The following is a 26832-nucleotide window of genomic DNA, read 5'->3' as shown; positions in this document are numbered from 1 at the left end:
GAAACGTGCCTGGATATTCACAAGTGGCATATGGAAATGTAGCCAACTGTTGTTCTTCTCCACATTGTCCACAGTAAACATGTTTTAGACTCAGTTAAATTAACTGATACTTCATTTGCCTTTGCGCTTGAAAAACATTTATATGCTGATGGATTATAGTTTCTTGATACAGAAAATGAATTGCATAATGAAAATTGAGTCATCTGATAAACCATAAAGAATTTTTCCTCAGCAAAGAGACAGCTTGTTCCCACGCTGTGCTACACTGAATGGGTTTCAAGCATACAAATACCGTAGGAGTGGAAAGCCGAGGTAAGGAGTTTCCTATTTAGACAGTAAATTGTTCTTCTTCAGTTTCAAAGAGTGAGGTTGGCCACCGAGAATCTAAGAGCCGACTCCAGTCACCATCTCTAAGCAGGAAGCATATTGGTGAGAGACGCAGGAGGTTTGCTTTAAGTTATTCTGTCTTTTCTTCAGGCTAAGGAAACAGATTGAGCAGCAACAGGGACTCCTGATCACCCTGAGCTGTAACCTGAATTCTGAGGACATCTAGTGGTGTCAGCCCACTGCAGGGACTGGGTCTTCACAGCTGGTGGCTTCCCACTTGCACCTCTGTATTTCAGCAACACTGAAACTTTGCAGAGTTCTGCAACACTGCCTCTGGCCTTTACAGGTTGAAGAAAGAGGGATGATCGCATCCCATCTTGCATTTTTCACCTGATAAATTAACTGTGAAGTTACACTACTTTTTCCTTGGTTTCTTTTCTCTGATCTTGGCATTCCAGCTTTACTGCAAAATCAAATGCAGCAAAAACAATGAGTTGAATGCACAGAAAGAGTAGCACTCCAGCTCAGGTGATCTTGAATTCAACATTGCCAGTCCCAAATATTCAGAAGTCATGAGATGATTGGCTCAAAAATCATAAACTTCTAAATAGATTTTGGATATTTTCTATTTGCCTTCTGCTTTCAGGACTTTCGGAGTTCAAACATGTTGAGCTCTTCTTTGTATCAACAGTGGTAAAAGTGTATTTTTTTTTACTAAAAGGCTGATTTCTCAGGTAAATTAATGAGCCTAAAATTTAGAGCTTTAAGAAAAGCACATGTTGTCCCAAGATGCCAAATAGATATGCAAGATTTGTTAATGCTATGGAATTGTAATCCTAGAACTGCTAACCATTCAAAGACCTTCAGGAAGACATACTTACTAATCTGTGATTCAGGTTTTCTACTTCTGAAGTGGATCTGGAGGTGTTACTGCACCTTTTTGCGAAATAACAAGAATCAATTAGCTGCAATTCAAAAAGGACTTTGATCAAGCCGAGTGACACATATTACATGTTAAGCATTGTTACTAACTACTGCATGACGGCCTGTTTTTCAGTGAGCCCTTGATCTGATATTTCCTCCTGAGGAGAAGCAGACATCATGAAGCAGAAATTGATATCATCAGTTCAAATTATTTTGCTACTCGCTCTGACTGCAGTGGGTCTGACCGGTAAGTAAAATGCCTCCTGAAACTCTTGTTTTTCCTTAAAACACTTTTTTTAGAAAAGTCTGAGGCTTTACCCAATCTATCCTGACCACCACTGGAGCCTGTACCTATCTAAATTGCTTTCTTCTAAAGTTTTGTATGCAGATTTTGAAAATGGCTTGAGTCTTCTTTTCTTTTTATAGTATTAATTTAATGATATTGTGGTGGCAATGATGAAAGGCACTCACTCCACCCCTACACTCACTCCATGCTTGTCATCTTCTTGGGAATTAGCATCATATGAATAGTAACACTATTAGAGATAATGGTATGGAACTTTAATGAAATGAAGGTCATCTTAGGTTGAAAAGCCACATGCTTTCATGTCAAAATGTATGTAAATTTATGTTCTATATTCTTGGTAGAAGTTAATGACAATTATCATAGAATCATAGAATCATAGAATACCAGGTTGGAAAACACTTCAGGGATCATCTGGTCCAACCTTTCTTGGCAAAAGCATGGTCTAGACAAAATGGCCCAGCACCCTGTCCAGCTGACTCTTAAAAGTATCCAGTGTTGGGGAAATAGTCTTAACAGGAAATATTCTTAAATGTATTGGGATTATTAGGGAATATTCAAATAATTAATGAATACATTCAGGTTGCCAATACACAAAATGATCCATCCAGCCCATTGATTCCTTCTTTTTATTACTTGTCTTACCTATAATTTACCCCAAATATGTGCAAATAGTGGAATTTTGGTTACTTTGTGAAGTTGAAGGTGAAATTAAATTTTAAGATGACCTGAAGATAAAAATTTTGGATACTTTAGGAAAAAACAAAAGGTCATACATTTACTTCCAAGCTTTTTAATTTAATTTGGAGATAACTCTACACACTTAAGTTTAGGTAAAAATGAAAATTTCATTTGAAAAAAGAGAAGTAAAAAAAAATTAGTAGCTATTTTAGAAGTTTGAGGTAAAATATATTTACTTTTCTGAAAGTTTTGACCCTTTTTCCAGGCAGATTTATTTGCCAAATTCAGTCCATAGTTTCAAATAATCTTATTGTCCTCAAAAAAGCATTTCTTGCTGAATTTATCATTCAACAAGAACAACAAAAACCATTGTCCAACTCTAATATAACTAGCTGGATTTCTGCACTTCCTTAGGTCAATCATACCCTGGAAAACCTAAGATAATAAGATGTCGTTCTCTAGAAAAGGAAACCTTTTCTTGTTGGTGGAAGCCTGGCTCAGATGGAGGACTTCCTAGCAATTACACCCTGTTCTACAGCAAGGACAGGTAACAAGCAGTGCATATGTATTCTGTAAGTGATTGAGTGATGATTATGACAGAGGGAGGGAATGATAACATTAATTTATAAAGGTGCTTTTATGAATCCGTGTTAAACCTCAGATAGCGAACAAGAGCTACATGAGATGAATGGCTTTCCCTTGTTAGAAGAAAACATGAATACTACGAGTCCTAAACCTTCAGCCTGTCCCTGCTGAAACTCATCTGACCTAAAATCCTACTGGTCTAAAGACATGCTGAGAAAGGTGTATTTTGTCCATCTTATCAGAAGGCACACAGCTTTTAGCCGAACGGCGTGCTTCTCTGAGGAGGGGAGCCTCAAGGCACCAGGGGGCTGTGGGGGCTCCCCCGGCGCGGCAGCGCAGGGCCTCCATCCAGGGCCCGTCCCACCGCCCCAGCCAGGGAGCAGGGCAGGCTCTGGGCAACCCAGCCCTGGGCATCAGGCACCTCCTTGGGGACAGGGACAGGCTGAGGCCAGGCTGGGCCAGGACGTCAGCCTGCGGGCTGGGGCTGGCTCGGCGGGGCCCCTGGCCGGGAGCTGGAGACCAGCCCTGCTGCGGTGGGCTGAAATGGGGACCCGGGCCCCAGGCTGTGCGGGGGGAGGCCCTGGGGAGGCTGACCAGGGGCAGGGAGGGCTGGTGGTGCCCTCAGGGCCCCGCTCAGGAGCTTCTCCATTACCATGCACAGCCAACCCCCATCTGGAGAAAATCTGTAGTCTTTGCTTCCCCTTCTGTATTTGTAGCCAACCTTGTGGTTCCCCAAATGGAGTAAAATCAGATGTGGGTATTGCATCTCAAAAGTTACTGTTTTGGTAAAGAATGTGACTCCCTCATCCTGTTTAAAATGTGTAAATGTTTAGCAGCTTTGCTTAACTTGCGCTTCTTCGTATAACTGCCCTTTCTTCCTGAAAACAAGAGGTCTCAGAACAGGGCCAAGTAAGCAAGGAGGCTCAGAGATTAAATTTCTTTGAATAAATCCAGTGAGGTTCAGAATACATAAGGTAAAGCCTCAGACTTCCCTCCTTCAATTAAATAAACTCCGAATCATTTTGTATTAATTGGTCAGGAAAGATGCAGCCTTTAATGAAGTTACCATGCGCAACAATGATCTGAGAGCTTTTATTTTATGACAATCCAGATGTTTCAATCTCAATCAAAACAGAAATTTTACTAAACATTTCAAGTCATACCTACCACAGCCCAGAACAGTCCTGCTTGAGGATGGATAGGGGTGCTTCTCTGTTTCATTAAATCTGCTGAACACCAGGCACTGCCTAGCACACCAGATCTGGGCCACAGTTGCCCAGATCATTGTCTTAGCTCATTTGTCTCTCAGGTCCCTTACTCCCATCGTTTCTTTGTGAACCAGGATAAAACTGCCTGGAAACTAAGAGACCTTGTTATTAGCAGTGCATAGAGCGTAACAGTGGGACAAGCATCCTTGAACCATCTCAGCTGGTGCTTTGGGTTTGTGCAGTTCTTCACACCTGGGACAGGCTCTGAGTACATCACCCAGTTCAGCTTTAATTGAGTACAAAACAATTCCTCTCCTAAAAAAGCCAAAGACTTCTATAAAGGTAATAGGTAAGAGATCATTAATTAATTAAATATTTTTGTTGAGACAGTTGTGATGATGATAATGTTAAAAAGCAGATAAATTAACATCTTGCTGAAAACAAAATAATCAATAAAACACTCCTCTGCCATAGGGCCCATCAGGTTACCTTCCAGGGGAAATACGTAAAGGAGATATTTAGCAACTTTTCTTCTTTAGGCAAAGTGAATGTGTTTAATTTGCCTTTTAACTTGCTTTTAAACATTTTTAAACAAACTGAACAACTGCAGTAAAAACAGCAATGAAGCATTTATAGTAACAGAATTTGACACTCACCGAAATGTTTCCTAGAGGTGGGATTATGTATAGGTTTAAAGTTAAACATTTCAAATTTCTTTGCTGAACCTAGGCCATTACCAGAATATTATCTGCTTTGCTTCATTTCCTAAACTTTTAACTTTTTAAATATTTTTATTTCAGTGAAGGAAAAATCTATCAATGTCCAGACTACCAAACATCAGGTCCCAATTCCTGCTACTTTGATAAAAACCACACTAATCCCTGGACAACATATAATATCACTGTAATGGCAACGAATGAGATTGGAAGTAACAGCTCAGATCCTCAGTATGTGGATGTGACCTCCATAGGTAAAAATAGAAAAATGAAATGGAAAACAAACTAGTTGGAGATGTATGTGGTTTTTAATCCCAGAACAAGTAGTGGTGAAAGATTTCTTTCCTCATGATGTGAAGCTTGCAATGGAGAAGTGTTTATCTACAGATGATCTAAAATATGCATCTTTAATTTATGTGAAAACTGCATTTTACTTATAAATCAAGTAACTACATATTTTATTGTCATTTTAACTTTGGCTGAAAAATTGGCTCCTATTTCTAGTTATCTCCAGTATTTCAATTAGATTCAATGACAGTTCTGTAGGTTCCTAGCACTACAGATTATAAAATTTTCAAATTAGGTTAAGCTACCTAAATTTTCCAAATGTAAACATCTTTCTGGCTGCTGGCATTGCAGTCTTGGGAGGGTAAAAATAACTGCCTAAGCACTCTGCAGGCTTTTTGTAGTATTTCATATTCCTAGCTCCATTCTGCTTTCTGCATACACATAATCTACACATTGTAATGATAAATGTGCTTAGTCTTTTTAGCTATGAAATAGCTGACATTTATTTTTCCACGAGTAGCCTAATGAAATTATGATTTGTATTTACTTAGCCTGACAAATTCAGATGAAAGTCTAAGATTTGCTGATACTGTGGTAAATCAGTAGCCAGTTAAACATTATTAGGGAGAAAGGAAAAAAAGGCTATTGTGCTATTCCCTTACAGAAGTGCTGAATGATGTGAAATTAATGTGATTAAATACAAAACCGTAAAGGGGGTGCCTTTTCTGAGAGAAAATTAAATCATTAATGGCAAACTTTTCATTTATACAGTTCAGCCAGATGCTCCTGTGAACCTCTCTCTAGAAACAAAAACATCTGCTAGCGTAATGTACCTTTGGGCAAAATGGTCTCCACCTCCATTAGCTGATGTCAGCTCTAATTCACGTGTATATCACTATGAGCTACGACTAAAACCTGAGGAAAAGGAAGAGTGGGAGGTAATGGAAAAATATATTTATTATGTAAATGCTCTTTTCAGTGAGTTCTCTTGCCTGAATTTAACTAGTACTATAAAAATTTTAGTTTCTGTAAGGACAGAAAAATTAATGTAACCAAATCTGATTAAAGAAGGAAAAATACTGTAGTGGTTTGTAGAGACAGTGAAATTCAAGGTATTTGTATAATTGTTCTAATGTCATATACTAAAAGACTTATTTAGTCCACTGATATAATATTTGTCATTTTCATCAATGTGTCTGTTCCCAAGTGTCACAGTAAGAGACTGGTCAGTTCATATAGTTTAAACCAAATCAGGATCAAAGCAGTTTATTGATTCGTAAGACGTAAATAAGAAACAATCAATCAAGGTCAGTATCAGCAATACAACAGATAAATCATAATACTGGGCACTTAAAAATGTTAATAGATGCCTACAAACTTATAAACACACTTCTATAACCAGTCCAAGAAATATGCTGTATACAGAAATTCCCCTCTCTCAGGAAGCGTAGGTTACAAGCACACCCCACCCTCCTGGGAGTAGAAACTCCCCTATTTACACCCACTTCTGCAGGGGACATGGATGCTTTAACTTAATGTGAACCCATATCCCTTCTTACAGTCTACTAAGACACATCAGTGAGAAAGCACCCACACAGTCACATGCATATACCCAGGTGTGGGTTCCTGCCTGCGGCAGCCCACGCTGTCTGGAGTACAGCTACTCACAGCATCAGAGAGGGAGGCTGCTCAGTCTGGCACACACAGAGGTCATGATGCTAGCAGAGCAGCTTCTGACAGCATTAAAATAAACCTCAGCTACTGCTGAAGTTTCCAGTTCCCCCATGCCCCTCAACTATTACAAATTTTCATGCATCTTTAATACTGTTTTTCAAGCTGACCCTTTTTGTTTCATAAGTCTCTGAGTTATTCCCTAATTACTATTTAGTTGGGCTGAGAGTCGTCATCATCATCCTCTTCAACATGATCAGCTGGGGACAACCACCCTCTCAGAAAGTTTGGGGCGTCCTACTCACTCACACACACAATTTCCATTGACATTCCCAGCTGTTGCCATTTTGCTAGCAGTGGGACACAATACTCCAACAGCTGAGATACCAGGATTAAATACCACTGTTAAAGCCATAGTCAGATGGCCTCAGTGCTACCTAAATTGTTGATGCCCTAATGATAGAGAAAGCTATGTGTCTTGAAAGACTTCTGAAGAGAGAATCAAAGGGCCTGAGAAAGGCACTTAATAATAAGCACTAAAACTAGCTACCAAGAAGCATTACACAGAGGCTTTATCTGTGAGTTGGACTACCTATACTGTTCCTTGCATTGTGGATCTGATGGAGTACTAACTGATAGGAAGTCTACAATTAAATATGTTCTCGAGTATCAGAATCTCAGTGTCACTGAAGTGAGTTTTTCTGTTAAGTTACTACCTTTGCTTCTTTGTAATTCACATCTTATAAAATGAAAACCCAACTGAAACCCTTGCCTTTCAGAAGTCAGTGACACAAGCCTACTCCTTTATGGTTTATTTGTTAAAATGGACCAATTCTTTATTATTTTTCCAGTCCATTTTCTTTTCCAGACAATATCTGTTGGAGCGCAGACAGAGTACAAAGTGATTAGGTTACAAGCTGGGGTGAAGTATGTTGTTCAAGTCCGCTGCATGTTAGACCTTGGAGAATGGAGTGAGTGGAGTAGCGAAAGAAGCATTCAGATCCCCAATGGTGAGTGGATGATTGCTGTTCTGTTAATTGTTTTTAAATTCTAGCCAGTTCAGCATTGTGAAAGGTGCCTAAATGTCAGCCCTGAAAACCCAGTTCCTCACACAGATACTTCACAGTGCTGGAGGAACAGCTTAGTGCATCTTACTGTACTTCGTGTGTAATTGTGTATTTAGTCTTATTGATCCTCTCAGGATCCTCTGCTGAAACTGGCTATGACAAACAGGCTGGGATTTACCAGGAAGTCACTTCTGATACAGGTGTGCCTAAATAATTTATTGTTCCTGTCTCTCTATTTAAAAACCATGTTGATTTCATCTGTAGCTATAGATATCAGGTAATGGTACTTATGTAAGGATCATTAATTTGTTCACTAGTAACTAGACTGAAAGCACTGCCATGTCTAACAGAGCGTAACACTTGCAGCTACTATCATAAGGAAATAATTATCTGTGTTCTGTTGGGTTTGAGTGAACACATTAAATATGCATGACATCATATCTTGTTAGACACTTTAGCCAGATTGTCTCAAATCTTCTTCTTCTGTCCCTAATAGTATTCTTCATTATTTGACATGGAGATTGCTGAAGTACTGTTAATAGAAAAAAATTTTTTAAATGTCCCATTTTCAGATCTGCCTTAGGCAATTAGAAATTTAGAAGATCAATGTCCCTACTCTAAATGGTAGAAAATATATATTATTGATATAATAAGACCATATTTTGCCACAAATACATAACTGCAAAAGTTTCAATCACATCAGGGTTTTGACTAGCATCATCCTATGCAAAATTTAAGCATTTTCCTCTGCCCTACTCTAAATGCTTTATTTGAGTCTATAAAAACATCATCAGGAATCCAAATAATTATAAACTGCTTGGCAGCAATCAGGCAAGTAGCCCGAGTACTGAGCATAACATCACTTTACAAGGAAATAGGAGAGCTGCTTCTTTATATCTTTGGAGTAAGGTCAGCATAGGTACTTCAGAAGAGCATTACTGAAAAGGACATAAACAAATGGGCAAACACTTATGTTCTTCATTTTTTCCTGTAAAAGCCAAAACAAATGACAGCATCTTAAAACATGTTTTTTGAAGAAAAACTGGTTTGGTAGAAAAGAGATTGCATAGCAAAGTGTGTTTTAAATCATTTTATAGAACCTGCTACGACAGTATTTGAGCACCCCTTATCAGATTTGGGGTCAGAGAAGAGCCACAGCCAGGGAACTAAAACACAGTTCCTCAGCATAGCTGCAGTTGGAAAGGATTTTAAATCCAGCTCAAGGTAGCAAGCTGCTGCCCTAACCACTGAACCGTCCTTCCTTTCCTATGCTAATATGAAGCAAAACTTTTTCTTTCCTCGTAGAAAAAAAAGTATTTTCCTGTGCTCTGCTTGACATTGTTTTATGAATTCAGGGTTGACCTAATGCATTAAACTTACTAATTAGTTAATTTCTTTATCTCTTACAGGAGAGTCACCTCCTGAAAAGCCTACAATAATAAAATGCCGTTCTCCAGAAAAGGAAACATTTACTTGTTGGTGGAAACCTGGTTCAGATGGAGGACGTCCTACTAACTACACTTTGCTTTACAGCAAAGAAGGGTAATAAGCTGTGTATAATTATTCAGTGTTTTATTGGAAGGACCTGGAAAATCAGTCCTGATTGGTTTTGCATTTAGGAGATGTTGTTTTCCATAGCACATGATTTTGTCCAAGTGACATATTCTGGAATAGCATTAGCAGCAACAGCAACATGTTTAAGGTTGAAATAGGATCTCTTTAGAATGTCAGGTTTTTCAAGTTTCTCTGAATTCTTCTGCCTTGAAAGACAGACTGCCTTGAAAGTTGCCATGGCGCAGCAACTGCATAATAGTATGCAATACAAATGCACAGTCCTGTAGCTCTTCGGCCACGCAGCCCAAGAAATAAAGCTTTCCAAAATGACCAGATATTAAAATTTTCATCTTCTAATAATGCTTATTTTGCACAAGTATTCATAGGCCATGAATGCCTCCTGGCTTCTGCAGTAATCTTGGTCCTGGAACTTAGGTGAAGTGCTAAACATTCATTTTAAAGGAGTAGTCAATATTTTGTTTGGGTCCTGTGAACTATTTTTGGTTCACCCAGCACTGCTGAGCTGTACACTGACCTAACTGGATGCTAAACTCTGTACTTGTCATCTGAGAGCCAGGTCTTAGTGGAAAAAGACAGATACTGCTCCAGCCAGCCAGGGCAGAGTGTGAAGTCCACATCCACAACGTTCTCTTTTGTTATTGTGCATCTCAGAGGAGCCTGGAAACTAGTACTACATACTCAACTTTCTCTCCTGTCCCTGCTCCCTTTGGGAAGCTTGGGAACAGATTTGGAGGAGAGGTACAAAGTAGATTTTCTGGAGGAACACATGATGAAAGACCAAAATAGATTCTGAAAGCATATAAATATAATATGCAGAACTCATGTAAGTGTGAAATGAACACTGGAAATACTCAGTTTTTAATAGATGGGTTAGAAGACTTCAGCAGTCACTTCTGCTGGCTCTCCGGAACCTGTAAGGGCTATGCAGTGGACAAGGGCATTCAGAAAAGTAAGAGCTGCACTCTGCTAGCTCACTGCTACATCTACAACAGCCTTGTCATGGTTTAACACCAGCCAGCAACTAAGCCCCACACAGCCACTCACTCACTGCTCCCCAGTGGGATGGAGGAGAGAACAGGAAAAGTGAGAAAACTCGTAGGTTGAGATAAAGACAGTTTAATAGGTAAAGCAAAAGCCGTGCGCACAAGCAAAGCAAAACAAGGAATTCGTTCACTACTTCCCATCGTCAGGCAGGTGTTCAGCCATCCTCAGGAAAGCAGGGCTCCATCATGCGTAACCGTTACTTGGGAAGACAAATGCCATCACTCCAAACATCCCGCCACTGCGTTCTTCTTCCCCCAGCTTTATGTGCTGAGCATGACGTCACATGGTGTGGAAGAGCCCTTTGGTCAGTCGGGGTCAGCTGTCCCAGCCGTGTCCCCTCCCAGCTTCTTGTGCACCCCCAGCCTCCTCGCTGGTGGGGTGGGGTGAGAAGCAGAAAAGGCCTTGACTCCGTGTAAGCACCGCTCAGCAGTAACGAAAACATCCCTGTATTGTCAATGCTGTTTTCAGCACAAATCCAAAACATAGCCCCATACTAGCTACTATGAAGAAAATTAACTCTATCCCAGCCAAAACCAGCACAATTCTTCAGGCTTTGTAGCCTTTATTTTGGGGGGAAAATGCTTACTACAGTCTCTGGAATTGTGTAATCACTCTTCAGTCTGAAAGCAGTTTCCTAATTTTCTTCACGTTGCCAGGCATGAAAAATCTGATCCAGCCCTAAATAATGCTGAAATACTAGTAATCAAAGTCAGGTGTTTTAGTCTGTGTAACCTAATCACTGTGATTCTTTCATTTCAGAGAAGAACAAGTTTATGAATGTCCAGATTACAGAACTGCGGGCCCCAATTCGTGCTACTTCGATAAAAAGCACACGTCTTTCTGGACCATATACAATATTACCGTGAGGGCAACTAATGAAATGGGAAGTAACGTCTCTGATCCTCATTATGTGGATGTGACTTACATAGGTAAGAGATTGCCCTGGTTTCAGCTGGGATACAGTTAATTTTCTTCCTAGTAGCTGGTATAGTGCTGTGTTTTGGATTTAGGATGAGAATAATGTTGATAACACACTGATGTTTTAGGTGTTGCTGAGCAGTGCTTACACTAAGTCAAGGAGTTTTCAATTTCTCATACCGCCCTGCCAGCGAGGAGGCTGGAGGTGCATAAGAAGCTGGGAGGGGGCACAGCCAGGACAGCTGACCCAGACTGACCAAAGGGATATTCCATACCATATGATGTCACGCTGAACAAAAAGCCTGGGGGGAGTTGGTCAGGGGGCAGCAATTGCTGCTCAGACACTGGCTGGGCATCGGTCAGCAGGTGGTGAGCAATTGCATTGTGCATCACTTGTTTTGTATATTCTTTTATCATTATTATTATTTTCCCTTCCTTTTCTGTCCTATTAAATTGTCTTTATCTCAACGCACGCATTTTACCTTTTTTCTCCCTCATCCCACTTGGGGAGAATTGAGTGAATGGCTGTGTGGTGTTTAGCTGCCTGCCGGGTTAAACCACGACAGAGATAAAAAGTATTATTTGTGGAACCAAATAATTCAAAATTACGGGTTTTGACACATGAATTTTAATTCCAGCTCTTCTCATATGTAGTATTATATCCAAGTTAAAAACTTGTAAGAACAAATAAGATCTTATATGCCGTAATAATAAATCAATATTCATACCTTTACCATTTTATTTTCAAAGGAATCCTAAAAATGCTAAAAGCTTTAAAACGGCATTCAGATAACCATTTATTGGTTTTTCATATTTCTTTTGGTCAAGCCCTAAGAAACGTCATCCAGCTAAAATCTTTTTCCGCTCTACCAGCAACTGAAATCAAATTGATCTTTTAACTAATAATACTTAAATTTGATTACCTATAAGTAGTTTCCAGACCTGAGAGAAGCTGAATTAGTGCTTTTTATAGCCATGTACTGATAATCTCTTTTCTCAGACTTTTTCCACAGAGTGACTGTTGACAAGTGTTTAGTTTTTTTTTCTAAAGGAACGGAACATTATCACTGATAACCATTTTGTTGTCAGGGATCTGGCTGCCAGGAGTCTGGCAACTGGAAAAGGGCTGCTGGAGAAAAGGTTTTATTTGTCTTATTGTCTGTTCTTTTATTTTAACAGTACAGCCAGATCCTCCTGTGAATGTAACTCTGGAATTAAAAAAGCCAACAAATAGAAAACCATATCTGGTCTTGACGTGGTCTCCACCCCCGCTGGCTGATGTCAGATCTGGATGGCTTACCCTTGAATATGAGTTGCGACTAAAGCCTGAAGAAGGAGAGGAATGGGAGGTAAGGATCTTGCAAGTTTTTGCTAGGTGATGTTTTCTGATCAATTAGATTTTGTCAGCCAGGTCCCACGCCTGAATATAATGAAGCAGGCACACTGAATAGTTCATCATTTTTCAAAAGTGGTTGTGTGATCTACAGTTTCTTACTGAGAATACTGGTATCTCAGATGCTGTTGTGTGATAGCAGGTGATAAAGTACTTATTTTTAATTGTGTCCATTATATAGTAATCATATTGGCATTACAGTTTAAATTGTTCATTCTCATTTAGTCAGGTTTCTTTTGTGATAATTTGTTCTTAACCATAAGGTAGTGGTTCTTAGGTAACAGAAAGCTCAGTGACATTATGTAAAATCATTTAAATTTGTACAAATAGCCATTAGGTGACAGCTGTCATGACTACATAATAATAGTTGTCTATAGCCAGGATCTGCAGCTCAAACAACTGAGTGGCAAATTAAAGACTCCAGCTATTGGTATCTGGCTGCATGCCCTTCTTGTCTGCTGCAACACTTCCCAGCCATCTCTGTATCTCCTCCTTCCTTCCCCTTGCCACTGCACTGCCCAGCACCCTGGCCATTGCAAGATCCACTTCTTACTACCCTGTGCAGTCCCACCAACTCCATGTTCCTTCTTGTCTCTCTGCATTTTCTTCCCCCATCTCTTTTTTGCCTCCTCTCACCATCGCAGTTCCCGCCGTTACCACAGTTCCTCCCCATTTTCCATATGCTCATGATGTGTTTTTGTAGTAGTTTAATTTGCACAGTATACCAGAGCCAGATCTCATTCCCACTGAATTATGTTAGAAAGCTGAACTATAGAAATAAAATAAATGTACTGTTATTCCATGCCTGCATAAAAATTATTAGGAAGCTATCCAGATTTGTTCTATATTCCCAACTTGGTTATCAAGACTTAAATCTAGCTGTGATTTTCATAGAAAAATGTCTCAATTTTATGATTTTATTTAATTTCCAGACTATTTTTGTTGGACAGCAAACACAATATAAAATGTTTAGTTTAAATCCTGGAAAGAAGTACATTGTACAGATCCACTGCAAACCAGACCACCATGGATCATGGAGTGAATGGAGCTCAGAAAAGTATATTCAGATCCCTGCTGGTGAGTGGCCAGGCATCCCTTCAGTAATTGTTATTACATGGAAGTTCATGTAATACTTTTGTTAGCTGTTTGTGGCACTCGTGCAGATTGACATCCCATGGTTTCCCTAGGACAGGTAAGAACATCATTTCTAATGTAAATGAATTCTCAGCATCCCTGCATTATACCCAGTTAGCTTTCCCCTTCCATTACTTTTTGGAGTTAAGAAGGTAAATAATTTTTTTTACTTATTTCAACCATGTCCTTTCTGTTTATTGCCTCATTTGTTCTCATGATGGTAGATTTTAATTAAAAGAATTAAAAGTTTAAAAGCATTAAAACTGCTACATAGACAACAAAGAGTGACTGCCTTCAGACAGCAACAGCTCTTCATTACTCTTTATCTGGAATGAATTTGAAATAAACACCTCAATGTAAAAAGTGTCACATTACAATAGAAATTCTTAAAAATATCTAGTCCTAGATCATTTAACCCACCATTTAATTAATTGTATGATATGTATTTGATAATGAAATTACTACAGTATTGGATTTGAACCCAATTGCTGTAACTGGCTGTGACAAAATTTCCCTCTTCGTACATTTTTGTATCATTTTTCCAAGAGAATTTATGTCCTGCACAGTACCATTAATAAAAAGTATATTTATTATCAGATATTACAATGATTGTTGAGCTCCGTCTTTGCCAGTAAAGGCCTCTAGAATCAATACCAAATTTGGCTCAACCAATTTTTAAAATAAAAGTAATTTGAGACTTTTTTTGCATGCTGACTATGCATATGGTAGATGTGTGTCCTTAAATAATTCTGTTTCCTAGACTTTAGAGTAAAAGATATGGTTGTGTGGATCGTCGTTGGTGTCTTGTCATCTCTTATATGTTTAATCATGAGCTGGACAATGGTTTTGAAAGGGTACAGGTAAGTCACCAATTTCACAACTGCATGGAGCTGAAAATCTCAGCAAACTTTTCAAAAATAGACTTCTAACATTTGATTCAATTTCCTATGGGTTTTGTGTTCTCTTATAAACTATAAGTTACAGGTATTTGACTTTAAATTCGCAACTGATTCCTATTCTTTAGGGAAACCAGGCTAAATTCTCAATTGGTAAAGACTTTTTTATTAGATCTGGCCATCTTGGTTAGCCATGTAAATATTCAGCAAGCATCATTTGGAGTATCCCTGCTCCTGTAGAAGACACACCTTTTGTTTTTGCCCTAATTTCCTAAAGGAAACAAGGATATCTTATGATTTTGCCTTTCTGCCCACCTGTCTATGAATTCCCCAAATAACTTATTAGAGCACGGGCTAATTTCAATCAAATCTGAAAGAGAAAGTTGTCACAAAGATTATCACTTTTGCACAAGTCTTGCAAATATACTTGCTGAGTAGTAAAAAGAAACTGTTTATGGAAAAGCCATCAGAAGTCATTCATCATAAATTCTGTTTAGTAGTAGTCAGCTGACAGTAAAGTATGTACATACAGGCCCACTAGTCCTCCCCACGTAGCTGTGTCTTGGCCAGTGATGAAGTTACAGTGATATTAGAAAACTGGAGGTTAAGGGACAAAGGACAATAAAAGAACATTAGCAGCGTTACTTTTCCAGTTGAATAACTTTGTACTGTTCTCTTTCTTATAAATACATCTAAGGGTAACTTAGGAACTGCAACTGGATTTGTAATTACCTGGCTTGAGAGGCAGGCAGGAAAGAGAGGTCCAACAGGGAGGTATCAGATATGGGAGAAGTGTTTAAAATGTCAGTCACATTCCAAGGAAATGGGAGAACAAATAGAGAGCTAAGGCCCATACTTACACCTTGTGTGTTTGTTCTGGTTTTTTAGAATGATAGCCTTTATCCTGCCGCCAGTTCCGGGACCGAAGATAAAAGGCATAGATACACATCTATTAGAGGTGAGTACCGCTGATACCAACAAAATAATTCACCATTACTTTTCCAAATTATGTACTAGCAAGCACAATTACCATAATGAAGTATAAAACAGCTTCAATTAATTTAATCAATGTTAAAAATCAGCAGCACTTTCAGGTTGATCATGTGGAGGGTATGTGCGAGACAGTCTTGCCTTGCACTAGTAGTAGCAGGGCGTTTGAGAACGGGGTTTGTGACCGCAGCTGTTCCCTGGGACATCACAAGAGCCAGTGCCTGTGTAATCTTCCTAGTAGTTCTTATGCAAGTTGCTCTCCACAGTCTTCTGCTGGACGTGGCTGCTCTATCATTCTCCTCCATTTCCTTCTTGTTAAACCCATGAGACCTGTACCTGCAAAAAGCTCCCTAGTCCTCCTATTTTAGAAACATGAATTCTGGGATTTTGTCTCCCCACTGAAGGAACTGAAGAAATTTTCTTCTGTTCTTCTGCTACTTTCTGCAGCAGTAGAAATCCAGTTGAGGTCTAGTGATATAACTATTAAAGTATTTGTATATTAAATATGTAGATTGTTCACAATTGTTTGTAGATTGTTCACAATTGTTCTAGTCAGATAAACACTAAGCATAACAGTAAAAAAATATATCTTATTTATTATGCCCTTAGACAGGAAAATCTGAGGAATTATTGAGTGCTCTTGGTTGCCATGGTTTCCCTCCAACATCAGACTGTGAAGAACTACTGATAGAATATCTGGAGGTAGAGGACAGTGAGGATCAGCAGCTCATGCCAAGCCACAACAATGGTCATCCCAGTAAAAATCCAAAAACGATACCCAAGGAAACAGACAGTGACTCAGGCCGAGGGAGCTGTGATAGCCCTTCTCTGCTTTCTGAGAAGTGCAGGGAGTCCCACACCCTTCCATCAACACTTCCAACACAAGACATAAGAGATGTTCAAGAAAATGAAGGAGGAAAAAGGAGCTGGGAAACTCAGTGTATAGCCTCCGAACAGAAAATACTCCTTTTTAACAAGGAGAGTGCAAAATCGTCCACATGGCCTGCAGCTCAGCTACCTAATAATCAGCCTCCTATGTTTGCCTACCACAGTACTGTAGATGCACATAAGATAACGCTTAGTACCACAAATGTGAACATTGCACCAGTTTTGGTGGGAAATGAAGAAAAGCGTCAGGCACAATATCCTGTCACTGAAACGGTCCATGATGACATGGAAAAGCAAAGAGAGATGGAGAATTTGCATTCAAAAACTGACCAAACCACAGTGCAGGTCAAACAAAACAGACCTAATGACAAGTCACCTTTTTTGAATCCTAAACTAATGGATTATGTAGAAGTTCACAAAGTCAGACAAGATGAAGAGCCAGCAGTATTACTGAAACATAAAGAAAATAGTGGAAAGACCGAAAAATACACTCTTCCAGGAACCAGCAAAGAATATACCAAGGTCTCAACAGTTGTGGACCATAATATTCTAGTATTAATGCCAGATTCACGCATCCAGCACACATTTGTGTCTCAAGAACCTGCAATGGAAACATCTCAGAACCTTCAGCAAGGTCAAGCTGAGAAAAATATGAGCTACTGTCTGACAGTTCCAAGCGAGTGCAAAAGAGAGACCAGTGGATCAGAGTACATGGACCCATCTTCCTTTATGCCCTCCTTTAAATAACTAGTAGTTAGTACAGTACATACTTAGTAGTTATGTACAGTAAAACAAAACCACATAGTAAATAGTTCCTTAAAAAGAGCCTAGCCTCCTATGTGTATCATATAGAGAATAAAATAAACTGTGGGTTCAGGTAATAATCATGGAAGTAAACCTTGGATCATTAACACATGTTTCTGACACAGGGAAATGAGGAAATGGATATTATCTGCCATGAAAAATACATCGTAAACTCAGCTCTGCAGATCTTGTGTTAGTTCATTAAACCCAAGGGAATACTGCAGATTCAACAAAGATGAAAATTGTTACAGGTCAATCAGTACACCATAGTGATCTGAGCAGTTCCTAAATCAGATAAATCATTGCACAACAGCATTCTTATCTACAATGTATTTTAGTCTGAATGCATTCTGACACTAGATTAAGTTCTCTCTATATTTTTTCTCACTCCTTAGGAAAAATGGAGCTTTTATGTATGACACATCATATATAAAAGAGAATATATTCAACAAATTACAGTAAAATAACAAATTATTCTAAATATATTTTTGCTTTGTTTCAATGTGACAGAAAACTTTGCATCCCCTTCATATCCTACCCAATCAAACCAAACATGAAAAAAATAGCAGGACAACATTTGATATACTGCCTTACTGTATATAATATACAATTCTACTTTAGTACAAGCCCATATGTTTAACAATGTATTTTTAAATGCTATTTTTCTATTACCAAAAAAAAGCAAAATAAAATATTTTTTAATTTCCCAGTGCTATTTAGCTACTTAGGAACTTTTCTGTTTCCTTCTGCTGAGACAGCGGTAACAAGTAAAGCTACCATTTCTATACAAAGCATAAAACTAAACTTTATACTAATTAAGAATATGAAGTAATTTTTAAACTATATTTCTAATATATTGCAGATGTATTACTATTTGAATTTTAAATTATTTATTTCACATGTTTTTTATCACCTGTAATTATAAAATTAAAATAGAATCTAGGTTTTGGGAGCAGAGATTCTTTCCCACTGAATTTGTACTCTGATGCCAGTCATGAATGGAATGGTGTTCTCCTGCATCCTTAGACATTGCACTTTTCTCTGAGCCTGGAGGGAAGTTTGAAGTCAGATTTTTCATAATGAACTTATCAACATTAATTTTGGAATCCAGCCTCCAGAGTCAAAGATACGAGGCATAAGGTCTGAGTCAGAGATCTGCTGAAAACACGGTGGGAATGAGGAAAGGAGTCCATGTACTTTGGCTGGACGGATGTCCCTGGAACAGCAGTGGGAACAGTGAGGATTCCTCATGTCCCATGTAACCGAAGGCAAAATCAAAATGATCCTGGAATGGCTCTGAACTTACTGTGGTCCTTCCTTCTTGAAACACAAGTTTAATTTACTCCAGGAAAGTACGACCAAGTGATGACTGATTAACACTGGGCCAAGTATTTAGCCAGTATCACTAGCTTCAGGGGAAACTGGAAACATAAGGTAAGGGAAATTGTACTGTACATGTGAAGGAAAGTGTATTTACTATAGATGAGCCCTCTTCTATTCTCGTCCTTCCTGAACAGCTTTACATTTCTCCAGCTCCTCATGATTTTGTGCACTGAGCCAGCCTTCCTGCAGTATCAGGTGACCTGCTGCAGAGGCAGCCAGAAGAGACTTTCAGATTTTGAAGGTTCCAGAAGGCCACATCTAATTTGGCAAATCAGATTCTCACCTTTTACCTTCATGCCATGGAACTGCTCAAGTACAGATCAGTCGAGCTATCTAGCCCTTCCGCTGGCAGGTCTTTAAAATGTGACTAATTATCTGTGTGTCTGTAAACATGTGTTAGTGTATGCTGCAACATTAACTTTAGGCATCGAATTTAGAGCCTGTGTTCTCTATACAGGCAATGTACTGCCCGCTTCCAGAGGTTGATCAGAGCAGTCTGGATGCTCTGCTGAAGGTGTAGGGAGGTATCTTAGGTTCTTAATTCAGCCACTTATTTATCACTTGAAGACATGAAGTGGCTACTCCAGAGAGGAGCCAAACATAAAATTTTGTTTGGTTATAGTTAACAGGACAATTTTACTGTAGTGTTTGTAGTATATCTTACAAATTTTCTAGAGATGCTAAAAGTATTGCAAAGAAACTATCAACTTCTCAGTCAAAACTGGAACACTTTGCAGGGCAGCAACTTGTGTGTGTGCATGTATATAAGCTGATAATACACTCTTTCTGACAGTGCTTCATTTACACTTCAGCTTAATTACTGAATCTGACAGCGCTGATCCGGATCAGACACATTCTCTTTCTTTGCACAGATAGCCATATCTGAGCCAAGTAGTTGTCTCCTCCTAATGCCGTGCATAAAGACATGCTGCTACAGGCCTTCCGTGATGCATCTGATGATGCATAGAAGCTATAGAGTCTTATCAAGCCACAGCCTGTCTTCCTTATGTAGTGGATTGCTTAGGGTAAAACACAGGTGACTACACAGATGTTACAAACCAAAGAAAGCATGGGATAAGGTGTCAGCAGCAGGCTGTTGCTGTCATACCGGTTACTTTGGACCTGAGGCAAACAGACACACCTTTTAGCAGATTTTAAGTGTATGGTTCATCCTGCCTAACTGTAAGTATCTATATGTGTACTTCCAGTAATACACACAGAAAGAGAACTGAGTGGAAGAGTTTCTATGCTTTGCCATAAATTGGTACGGAAGCTGCAAAATAGCTGTAGCCTAAATTACATTGTGAGGCATGGATTCTCTCCCACCTTTGCTGATGAATGTCCCAATATGCCAAATCATCATAGCTTTCTGTGAAAAGGGAAATTCAGCCAGGGTGGAAAAGGTGTATTTGCTCATTGCGCTGAGGTAGCTAAGCCTTTTCAGGGATTTGCTAGCTAAATACAATTTGAACGCACTTTTCATAAATATATTTCATTCTTTAAGCTGAATGAATGTGCAAGTTGATTATTTTTCCCTTGGATTTGCTTTTATTTTCCAAAACACCTTGTTACTCCCAAGGTGGGAGCAACACCTTCTGAAAGTGGCCTTTAACATCTGAAAGTACATTAAGAAGAAACTAGTGTTCTGTAAAATCAGAATAACCTTCAGCTAAGTGTGTGGGGATCAAATATTTCATTATTTCTGTTTGCAACTATTATTTTTGCTTGCAGCTCTTTAAGGAATAGCTTTTTATTAGGAAATAGATGAGATTTTTCAGCATTTGTACACAGTTGATTGTTGTAAAATTATGACTCACTAGTGGGGAATAACAGGCTCTTGACACCTCCTATGATATACACAGGGATGAAGTATGTAACATTTTACTCCAGGAACAGGGAGTAGCCCCCTAGCTCTTGCACCATTAGTCAAATTTCTCACTTGGAATAATTATTTGAAAAGTTTGAACGATGTTTTCAATGTCAAATTTATGCATGTGTCACTTAAAGCGTGAATTAGTTTTTAGTAGCATAAAAGCCCTAAAAGGAAGCATAAAAGCTCTTCAGAAGTAATTAATTTTGTAAAATTCATAAAATTGAATATATAATTTTTTAATTAATTACCTTTCCTTTGGACTTGGACTAATTTTATTAACAGTTTTTCTTCAGCATTGACAAATATGACTCATTATCTTAAATTTTCTAATTGGACTTTTTTCTTTAACAAAGACATATTTTATGTACAATTTTAGTATTTCAGTGTAATATTCCGGACTTTTAAAGAAATACAATTTATTGAAGTGGGACATGTGCTCCCAAAACTCATGGTCACATAAAATGCAGGCTTGAAGAATGGTCTTGACGATACTATGTAACTACAAAGGTTATCTAATAAACATGCAGTAAACTGACCTTATATAATACCAGTAAGAGGATATATGTGTTTATGGAACAAACTGTAAAACAAATATGTAATGACAATTGATTTATGTTAAAGCAGTGAATTCTGTGGTGTATTTGTTTATGTGTCTATGTTTAAATGGCTGGAAAATATACAGTTGCTTTAAATGTCATTTAACTATTTAAAGTGTAGTAACAGCAGGTGTTCAAAATGAATAAGCAGAATTTTTTTGTGATCTCTGAATCTTTGTATATGTGGAGTTCACATCATGAAGCCTGTAAATGTATTCCATAATTTTTCATTAACTGTAAACAATTTGAAGGTGTCATGCAAGGAAACCAAAGTCACCTAGGCCAGTTGATGGATATTAGACATCTTCTACAAAGCCATAAAGCCAAATGAAAGTGTCATGACATCAGGCATCATATCCTCAAAGAACTGCTACCTCAAATTATTTTTTTTTCTCCCTTTAAAAAGGCAGACAAAAGCATTTTACTTTGTGTCAAATTGTGAATCATTCTATCACAATTTTAAAAATCTTATTTGTAATGTTCAAATTATTTTTGTTCACTAACAGCTTGTCATGGAATCATCACTTGTGTTGCAATGGTAGTACTACGATGGGATATTTGAGATATGTAGCAAAATGAAATGTTATTAATATGAAAAAATAACAGAGAAATTTCCATCTTGTAGGGAAAGCCATACTGACCAGTTTGGCAGCCAAGCGTCAGTCCCTTTCTGGGGCTGAAAAGTTTTTTTTGCCACTGCCTGTGTGCTCAGCTCACTAGGACTGAATGAGCTGAGTTGTCCAAGATGCTCTGGTTCTGGATCTCAGCAATGGAACTAAGCATTTATCAATACTCGCTATTTAGAAAGACCTGTTTTCAGCTGAGTTCCTGAGAATTAAATCTTCATACTCTGTCCCTAAATGAGTGAAAATGGAGACCAGCCCTGCTCTCAACTATCTCACACCCTCATACTAAATTCAGGCTCCAGTTCCAGTGGGTGTGGAAAGACGGACAGAATTACATTAATTGGAACAATATTGTGGCCCTGCCTTGAAAACCATTTTAAAACAAATAGGGAATTTCTTCATCTTTCCTGTGTATGTCAAGCAGGAGATTAAAGATAAATGGAATACAGAAATACATAATATATGGGGATAGAAAGAGAGCTTAATGATGGGAAGAGGGACACAGTTGCTGCATGTGGCAGAATGGAAGAGGAGTACAGTCACCACAGGATGGTACGTAAGTAGATAATTAGAGAAATCAGAGGGGGTAAACATGCATTTTGACTACAGCTGAGAAGTGAGGGAGGAAGAAGAGAAAATGGAAGCAAATGTAGAAGCAGATAGGAAAAAATGAGAACTAGCAGAGCTGAGAGGAGTGATGAGTTTGTGAGAAGAAAAGGAATAGAAGAAAGCTACCTGAGATAGTCCACAAAAGTAGTAAAGCCTTATTAAACGCTAAACAGTTGGCAAAACACTGAAAGCTGCTATGGATCAGCTGTTATATATGAACAGAAAAAGTCCTATACAAGAAAAGTGGTCATTCACTTTATATCAGTTATCTGACATTGGTTCTGGCAAACAGAATACTTGAAGAGCTAGAGCCCTCATCTGATCTGCTGTTGCATGTCCTACATTCCTAAGGAAAAAATCAAGAGAAATAAAGTGTACCACACTGTTTTTAAAAGCAACCTTCAATTTTTCAGACAGATCTACAGACGAGGTGTATTTATCCATTTACGTTGTCTCACACATATGCCTATCATTCTTAAGCATTCTTCTATTTTTTATTTATTAACAATAATGTAATGACCTAGAAGCTCCAAGAGAAAAAATACTTCGTGGATACTAGTAAAGGGTCTCTTGGCATTTCTGGGCATTGTTTAGTTTGTACTTGAGACAATGTATCATCTGTTAACACTTTCCCTAATCAGAAAGTCCCTGCCTTGGTGATAAATTTGGAAAATTACCAAATCAGGCTTAAAATACATCTCTCCCATTTAAGCTAAGTTTTTAGGAGAAACTATTATATCTGTCAAAAGTAATCAAAAAAATACCTGAATTAGTTGTGTGGTCCCTTGCAGTGCTGATATGCTAAAAACTGGGCTTATACTCAAGACATTGGTGCATAGAGAAGTTAGATACAAGGAAGTGTTTTTTCAGATTGTCCTCTCTGATTTGTGGAAGGCTTAATGTCCTGTTATACTTTGTGATGCTGCTTGTCTTGGACCTTGCCTTTATTTGACTTTTTTTTTTTGGACAATGCTGCTTTTGAGTCTGTTTTTTGTGAGCTGCTGAGTACCTTCACCTCATTTTGGCATCAGTAAAAACAAAACGATTTCACTTCAATTCCTACAAAGACTGCAACAGTCAGTTTTACAGACATGTAGCACTGAGTAGAATTTTCACAGGATACTGGAAATCTTTGTAGAAGTCACTTACAGAAAATATCCCTTCAGCAGGACAGAAAATTATACAGGTCTAGGAAGAGGCAGATTTTTCTACATGCGGAATACATGCAGAAATATAATGATGTCAAATCATATTTTTTAATATTCATAATGCTATAACTACTCCTAAGTCTCATCCCTGTGTCCTTCATGCCAAGAGGAAGAGGAAATTACTGCTCAGATATACTCAGAAAGAGCTCCTGGGCTGCTTTAGTGTTGTTTATTTTTCATCTTGGGAAGTAATTTTTTTAATCAGACTAATCAAATACCATTCATCATCTGGAATAACACAACCATCAGTTCCATATATGCATTATATTGCTCAGAGATACTCAGACCTATCTGGGCTTCTGAAATCTTTATATTGTGCTTCATAGATTTTTTTAGTCATTGTGTAAAATGTAGCAATACTGAGGGTGCTGGTCTGAAAAAGCGTTGCCCAGAAAAAACATGTCAGCCGTTGTTAATTAATTGTATTTGTTCAAATTTCTGCCATGCTGTTAAGTGCAGGTAAAAGTCTCTGGAACTTCCTTGCCTTTAATTATGCCAGCAGGTCTCTCAAAGAAACATATTTATAAATTAAATTTCATGTTCTAAATAATATGCAGAATAAACAATATACTTGCCAGCAGAGAAAGAGATGATCCAATATTTAAAGCAAACATTTCCATTTGCATAAACCATTTCATTGCTAGCCTTGCAATACAAGACAGGCATTTTTTCCATTGCAATTTCAGAATTCGTATGCAATCTGGAACATCCAAGTTATCATAGTGTCATTACTGTAGCAACAGAATGACTTGAAGCACAATTATTCTATGAACCAGATCCAAATGTTTTGTAAATTTCTAAAATTTAAGAAATTACAAAAAGTAGATTTCATATGCAGTATGTACATTGGTTGGAGAATACTGGTATAAAAATAGTTGCTCAGGAATTCTTCATTGTTTCTAAGTGTATTTGAAGGAAAATGCTTTAAAATGTATTTTTTAAGTTCTTAATATTGAAAATGCTGGCTTTAATAAAATCTGTTAGCGATTTCACTTGTAAGATCGATATTGTTACTGAAGTCTGTAGCTTTCTGATGGACTTTTCAATCTTTTGTCATTGTAAAATCTCTTTGCAATGGTGTTCACATTTCAATTTAATAAAAGTTCTTGAATAAAATTCACAAATTCTAGCTTTCTTCATGAAATGTAACAATTCCAGTATATAATATATGAAAAGAAAAAGGAAAAGCCAGACATCCAGCACAGTCTGTGGGACGGGTTCCCACTGTTCTGCGTGTGGAAGGCCCCGTGACAGAGGTGTTTAACCCACTTTGCATGCACCAAGCAATTGAACCAGTTAACACAGATGGCTGACGCACCCGGTCACAACTTTTATACTTATGCTTCTTTATGGCTCTTCGTGTTGATGAAAATTATCACTGAAATTCAGGGATTTCAAGTTAGCAAAAGTAAAGTTTGATTGAGAAAGTTTGAGCATTTGGGAGTCCTGAGGAATGCAAGCACTGCCCTGGTTAGCAGCAAGTACGAATCTCTGACCCATTGCAGCAAAATCAGGCAGTTTTCCTGCAAAACTGGGGCTGCCCCTCAGGGTAGGTGAAGTAAGTAGTCAGCCTTCTGCCTTAGGAACAGCAAGGGCAACAAAAATCATTGTGAAATATCTTTCACTGGCAATTGTGTCTACTTACAGTGTATGCCAATTACGATTCTAGGGAACACCATCACAAATCTTATTTCTTTTAGTATTATGAGGCACTGGAAGGTAACAGAGGAAGGCAACAGAGAGCTTCCCACTTTTCCCATCCCTGTAGGAGGTTGTGCTAGTACTCTTTACTGAGGAAGCAAAAACAAGGAAGAAATGAGTGACCAATTATCCCTCTCCTTATAACATCTTTCAATTTCTCCTTATCACCCAGCTGTATTTAAAGATAACACCTCCTTCTGGTTTTTTTTTTCGCTGATGTGACTTTGTTCTGCTGGTCTGCCTCATGCCCGTTTGTCACAAAATGAGTGGTTAGGTCGCTTAAAGAATCACCATCAAAGATATTTGCAAATAGTGATTTTAATAGAAATTTATAAAAGTGTGATTTAACAAAGTTTGATGGCAAGGTTCACTCTGTTACTTACTAAATGAATGGGGGGGGGGGAGAGAGAGAGAGAGAGGGAGGGAGGGAGGGAGGGAGGGAGGGAAGGAGAGAGGGAAAATTGAGATAGAAGGAAATACAAGGCGGGTAAAGGAGGCCCTCCCGTTGAGTCACGAGGTTCAGAGGACCCCCTTGCTTTCTAAACTTCTCAGAGAGGAGCCTAGGTGCAGCTGGATCCAATCCTAGTCTCAGGCTTGGTCAACGGTTTATGGCTAAGGATTACATATGTTTAGCAGTAGTTTAAGGTTTGTTCACCCTAAGAAGAGAATCACAGGAATTTAACAGTAAGCAATCATTGGTTAATCTAGTGTCTACAAAGTGATTAAATAGGGTTCACTACAATATTTGTATCGATACACACACACACAACAGGCCTAATAAAGGTACCTAGTAATTTATCGCAAATTTAGTGAAATACACACAATATGCATATATATAAAGGTACCTGGTAAAAATTCCCCTTGAGTTCAGTGAAATACTCACCAGACGATGGTCTGAATGGGCGAAAGTTGATCCTCAAGGAGCGAAGGGCGCGGGAGATCAGCCCAGGTCCTGTTGCCAGGCCCCCGTATGCAAAGTTGAGAGCTCGCGGCTCTGAGGCGTCCCGCTCCGAGGGAGGTGCTGGCACAGCCCGCCAGCAGAGCTCGAAGGCTCTCCCGTGGTACCGCTGCTTGTAGGGTTGTGAGATGGTTGACTTCATCAGTGAATTTCCATTCTGGCCACGGCTCCGGTCAGTAATCGCTGAGTTCTCATCAATCTCAGCAAGGCCGGTACGATCCTCCCGTACCGATCCGCCCGAGTCACGATCCCCAGCGACACGTTCCCGTGCTGTCAGGGGGTGACTGATGAGATCAAGGCACTATGGCTCCCCAGCTCAGCCATGCAAGCGTGCCCGGTGCGGCCAAGGGGTGCCTGACCGCCAGACTCGTGGCTCAAAGGCCAAGCCGTGACAGGAGCCCCTGTGGCCGTAAGGCGTCCAGAGGAGGGGGGGGAAGCACCACCACAGCGTCGCTGCCTCGGCCA

The 26832-nt window shown here is 38.8% G+C and overlaps 1 protein-coding gene across 1 annotated transcript; it reads left to right on the top strand.

Moving 5' to 3' along the window:
- Positions 1 to 1428: 1428 nt before the first annotated feature.
- Positions 1429 to 17356, top strand: PRLR (prolactin receptor; the record flags this gene model as incomplete). The annotated part of the gene is made up of 12 exons (XM_082335818.1): positions 1429 to 1498; positions 2651 to 2783; positions 4830 to 4999; positions 5805 to 5971; positions 7573 to 7714; positions 9181 to 9313; positions 11150 to 11319; positions 12488 to 12657; positions 13634 to 13778; positions 14596 to 14695; positions 15620 to 15689; positions 16331 to 17356. 12 exons carry the CDS (start codon positions 1429 to 1431, stop codon positions 17354 to 17356), a joined length of 2496 nt encoding a protein of 831 aa, XP_082191944.1.
- Positions 17357 to 26832: the final 9476 nt, after the last annotated feature.

This window comes from Platalea leucorodia (genome assembly GCF_965183815.1).
Source record: "Platalea leucorodia genome assembly, chromosome: Z".
In the NCBI taxonomy this organism is placed as follows: domain Eukaryota; kingdom Metazoa; phylum Chordata; class Aves; order Pelecaniformes; family Threskiornithidae; genus Platalea; species Platalea leucorodia.
Note: the sequence above shows the minus strand (reverse complement) of the source record. Positions and strands in the feature narration are given on the sequence as shown.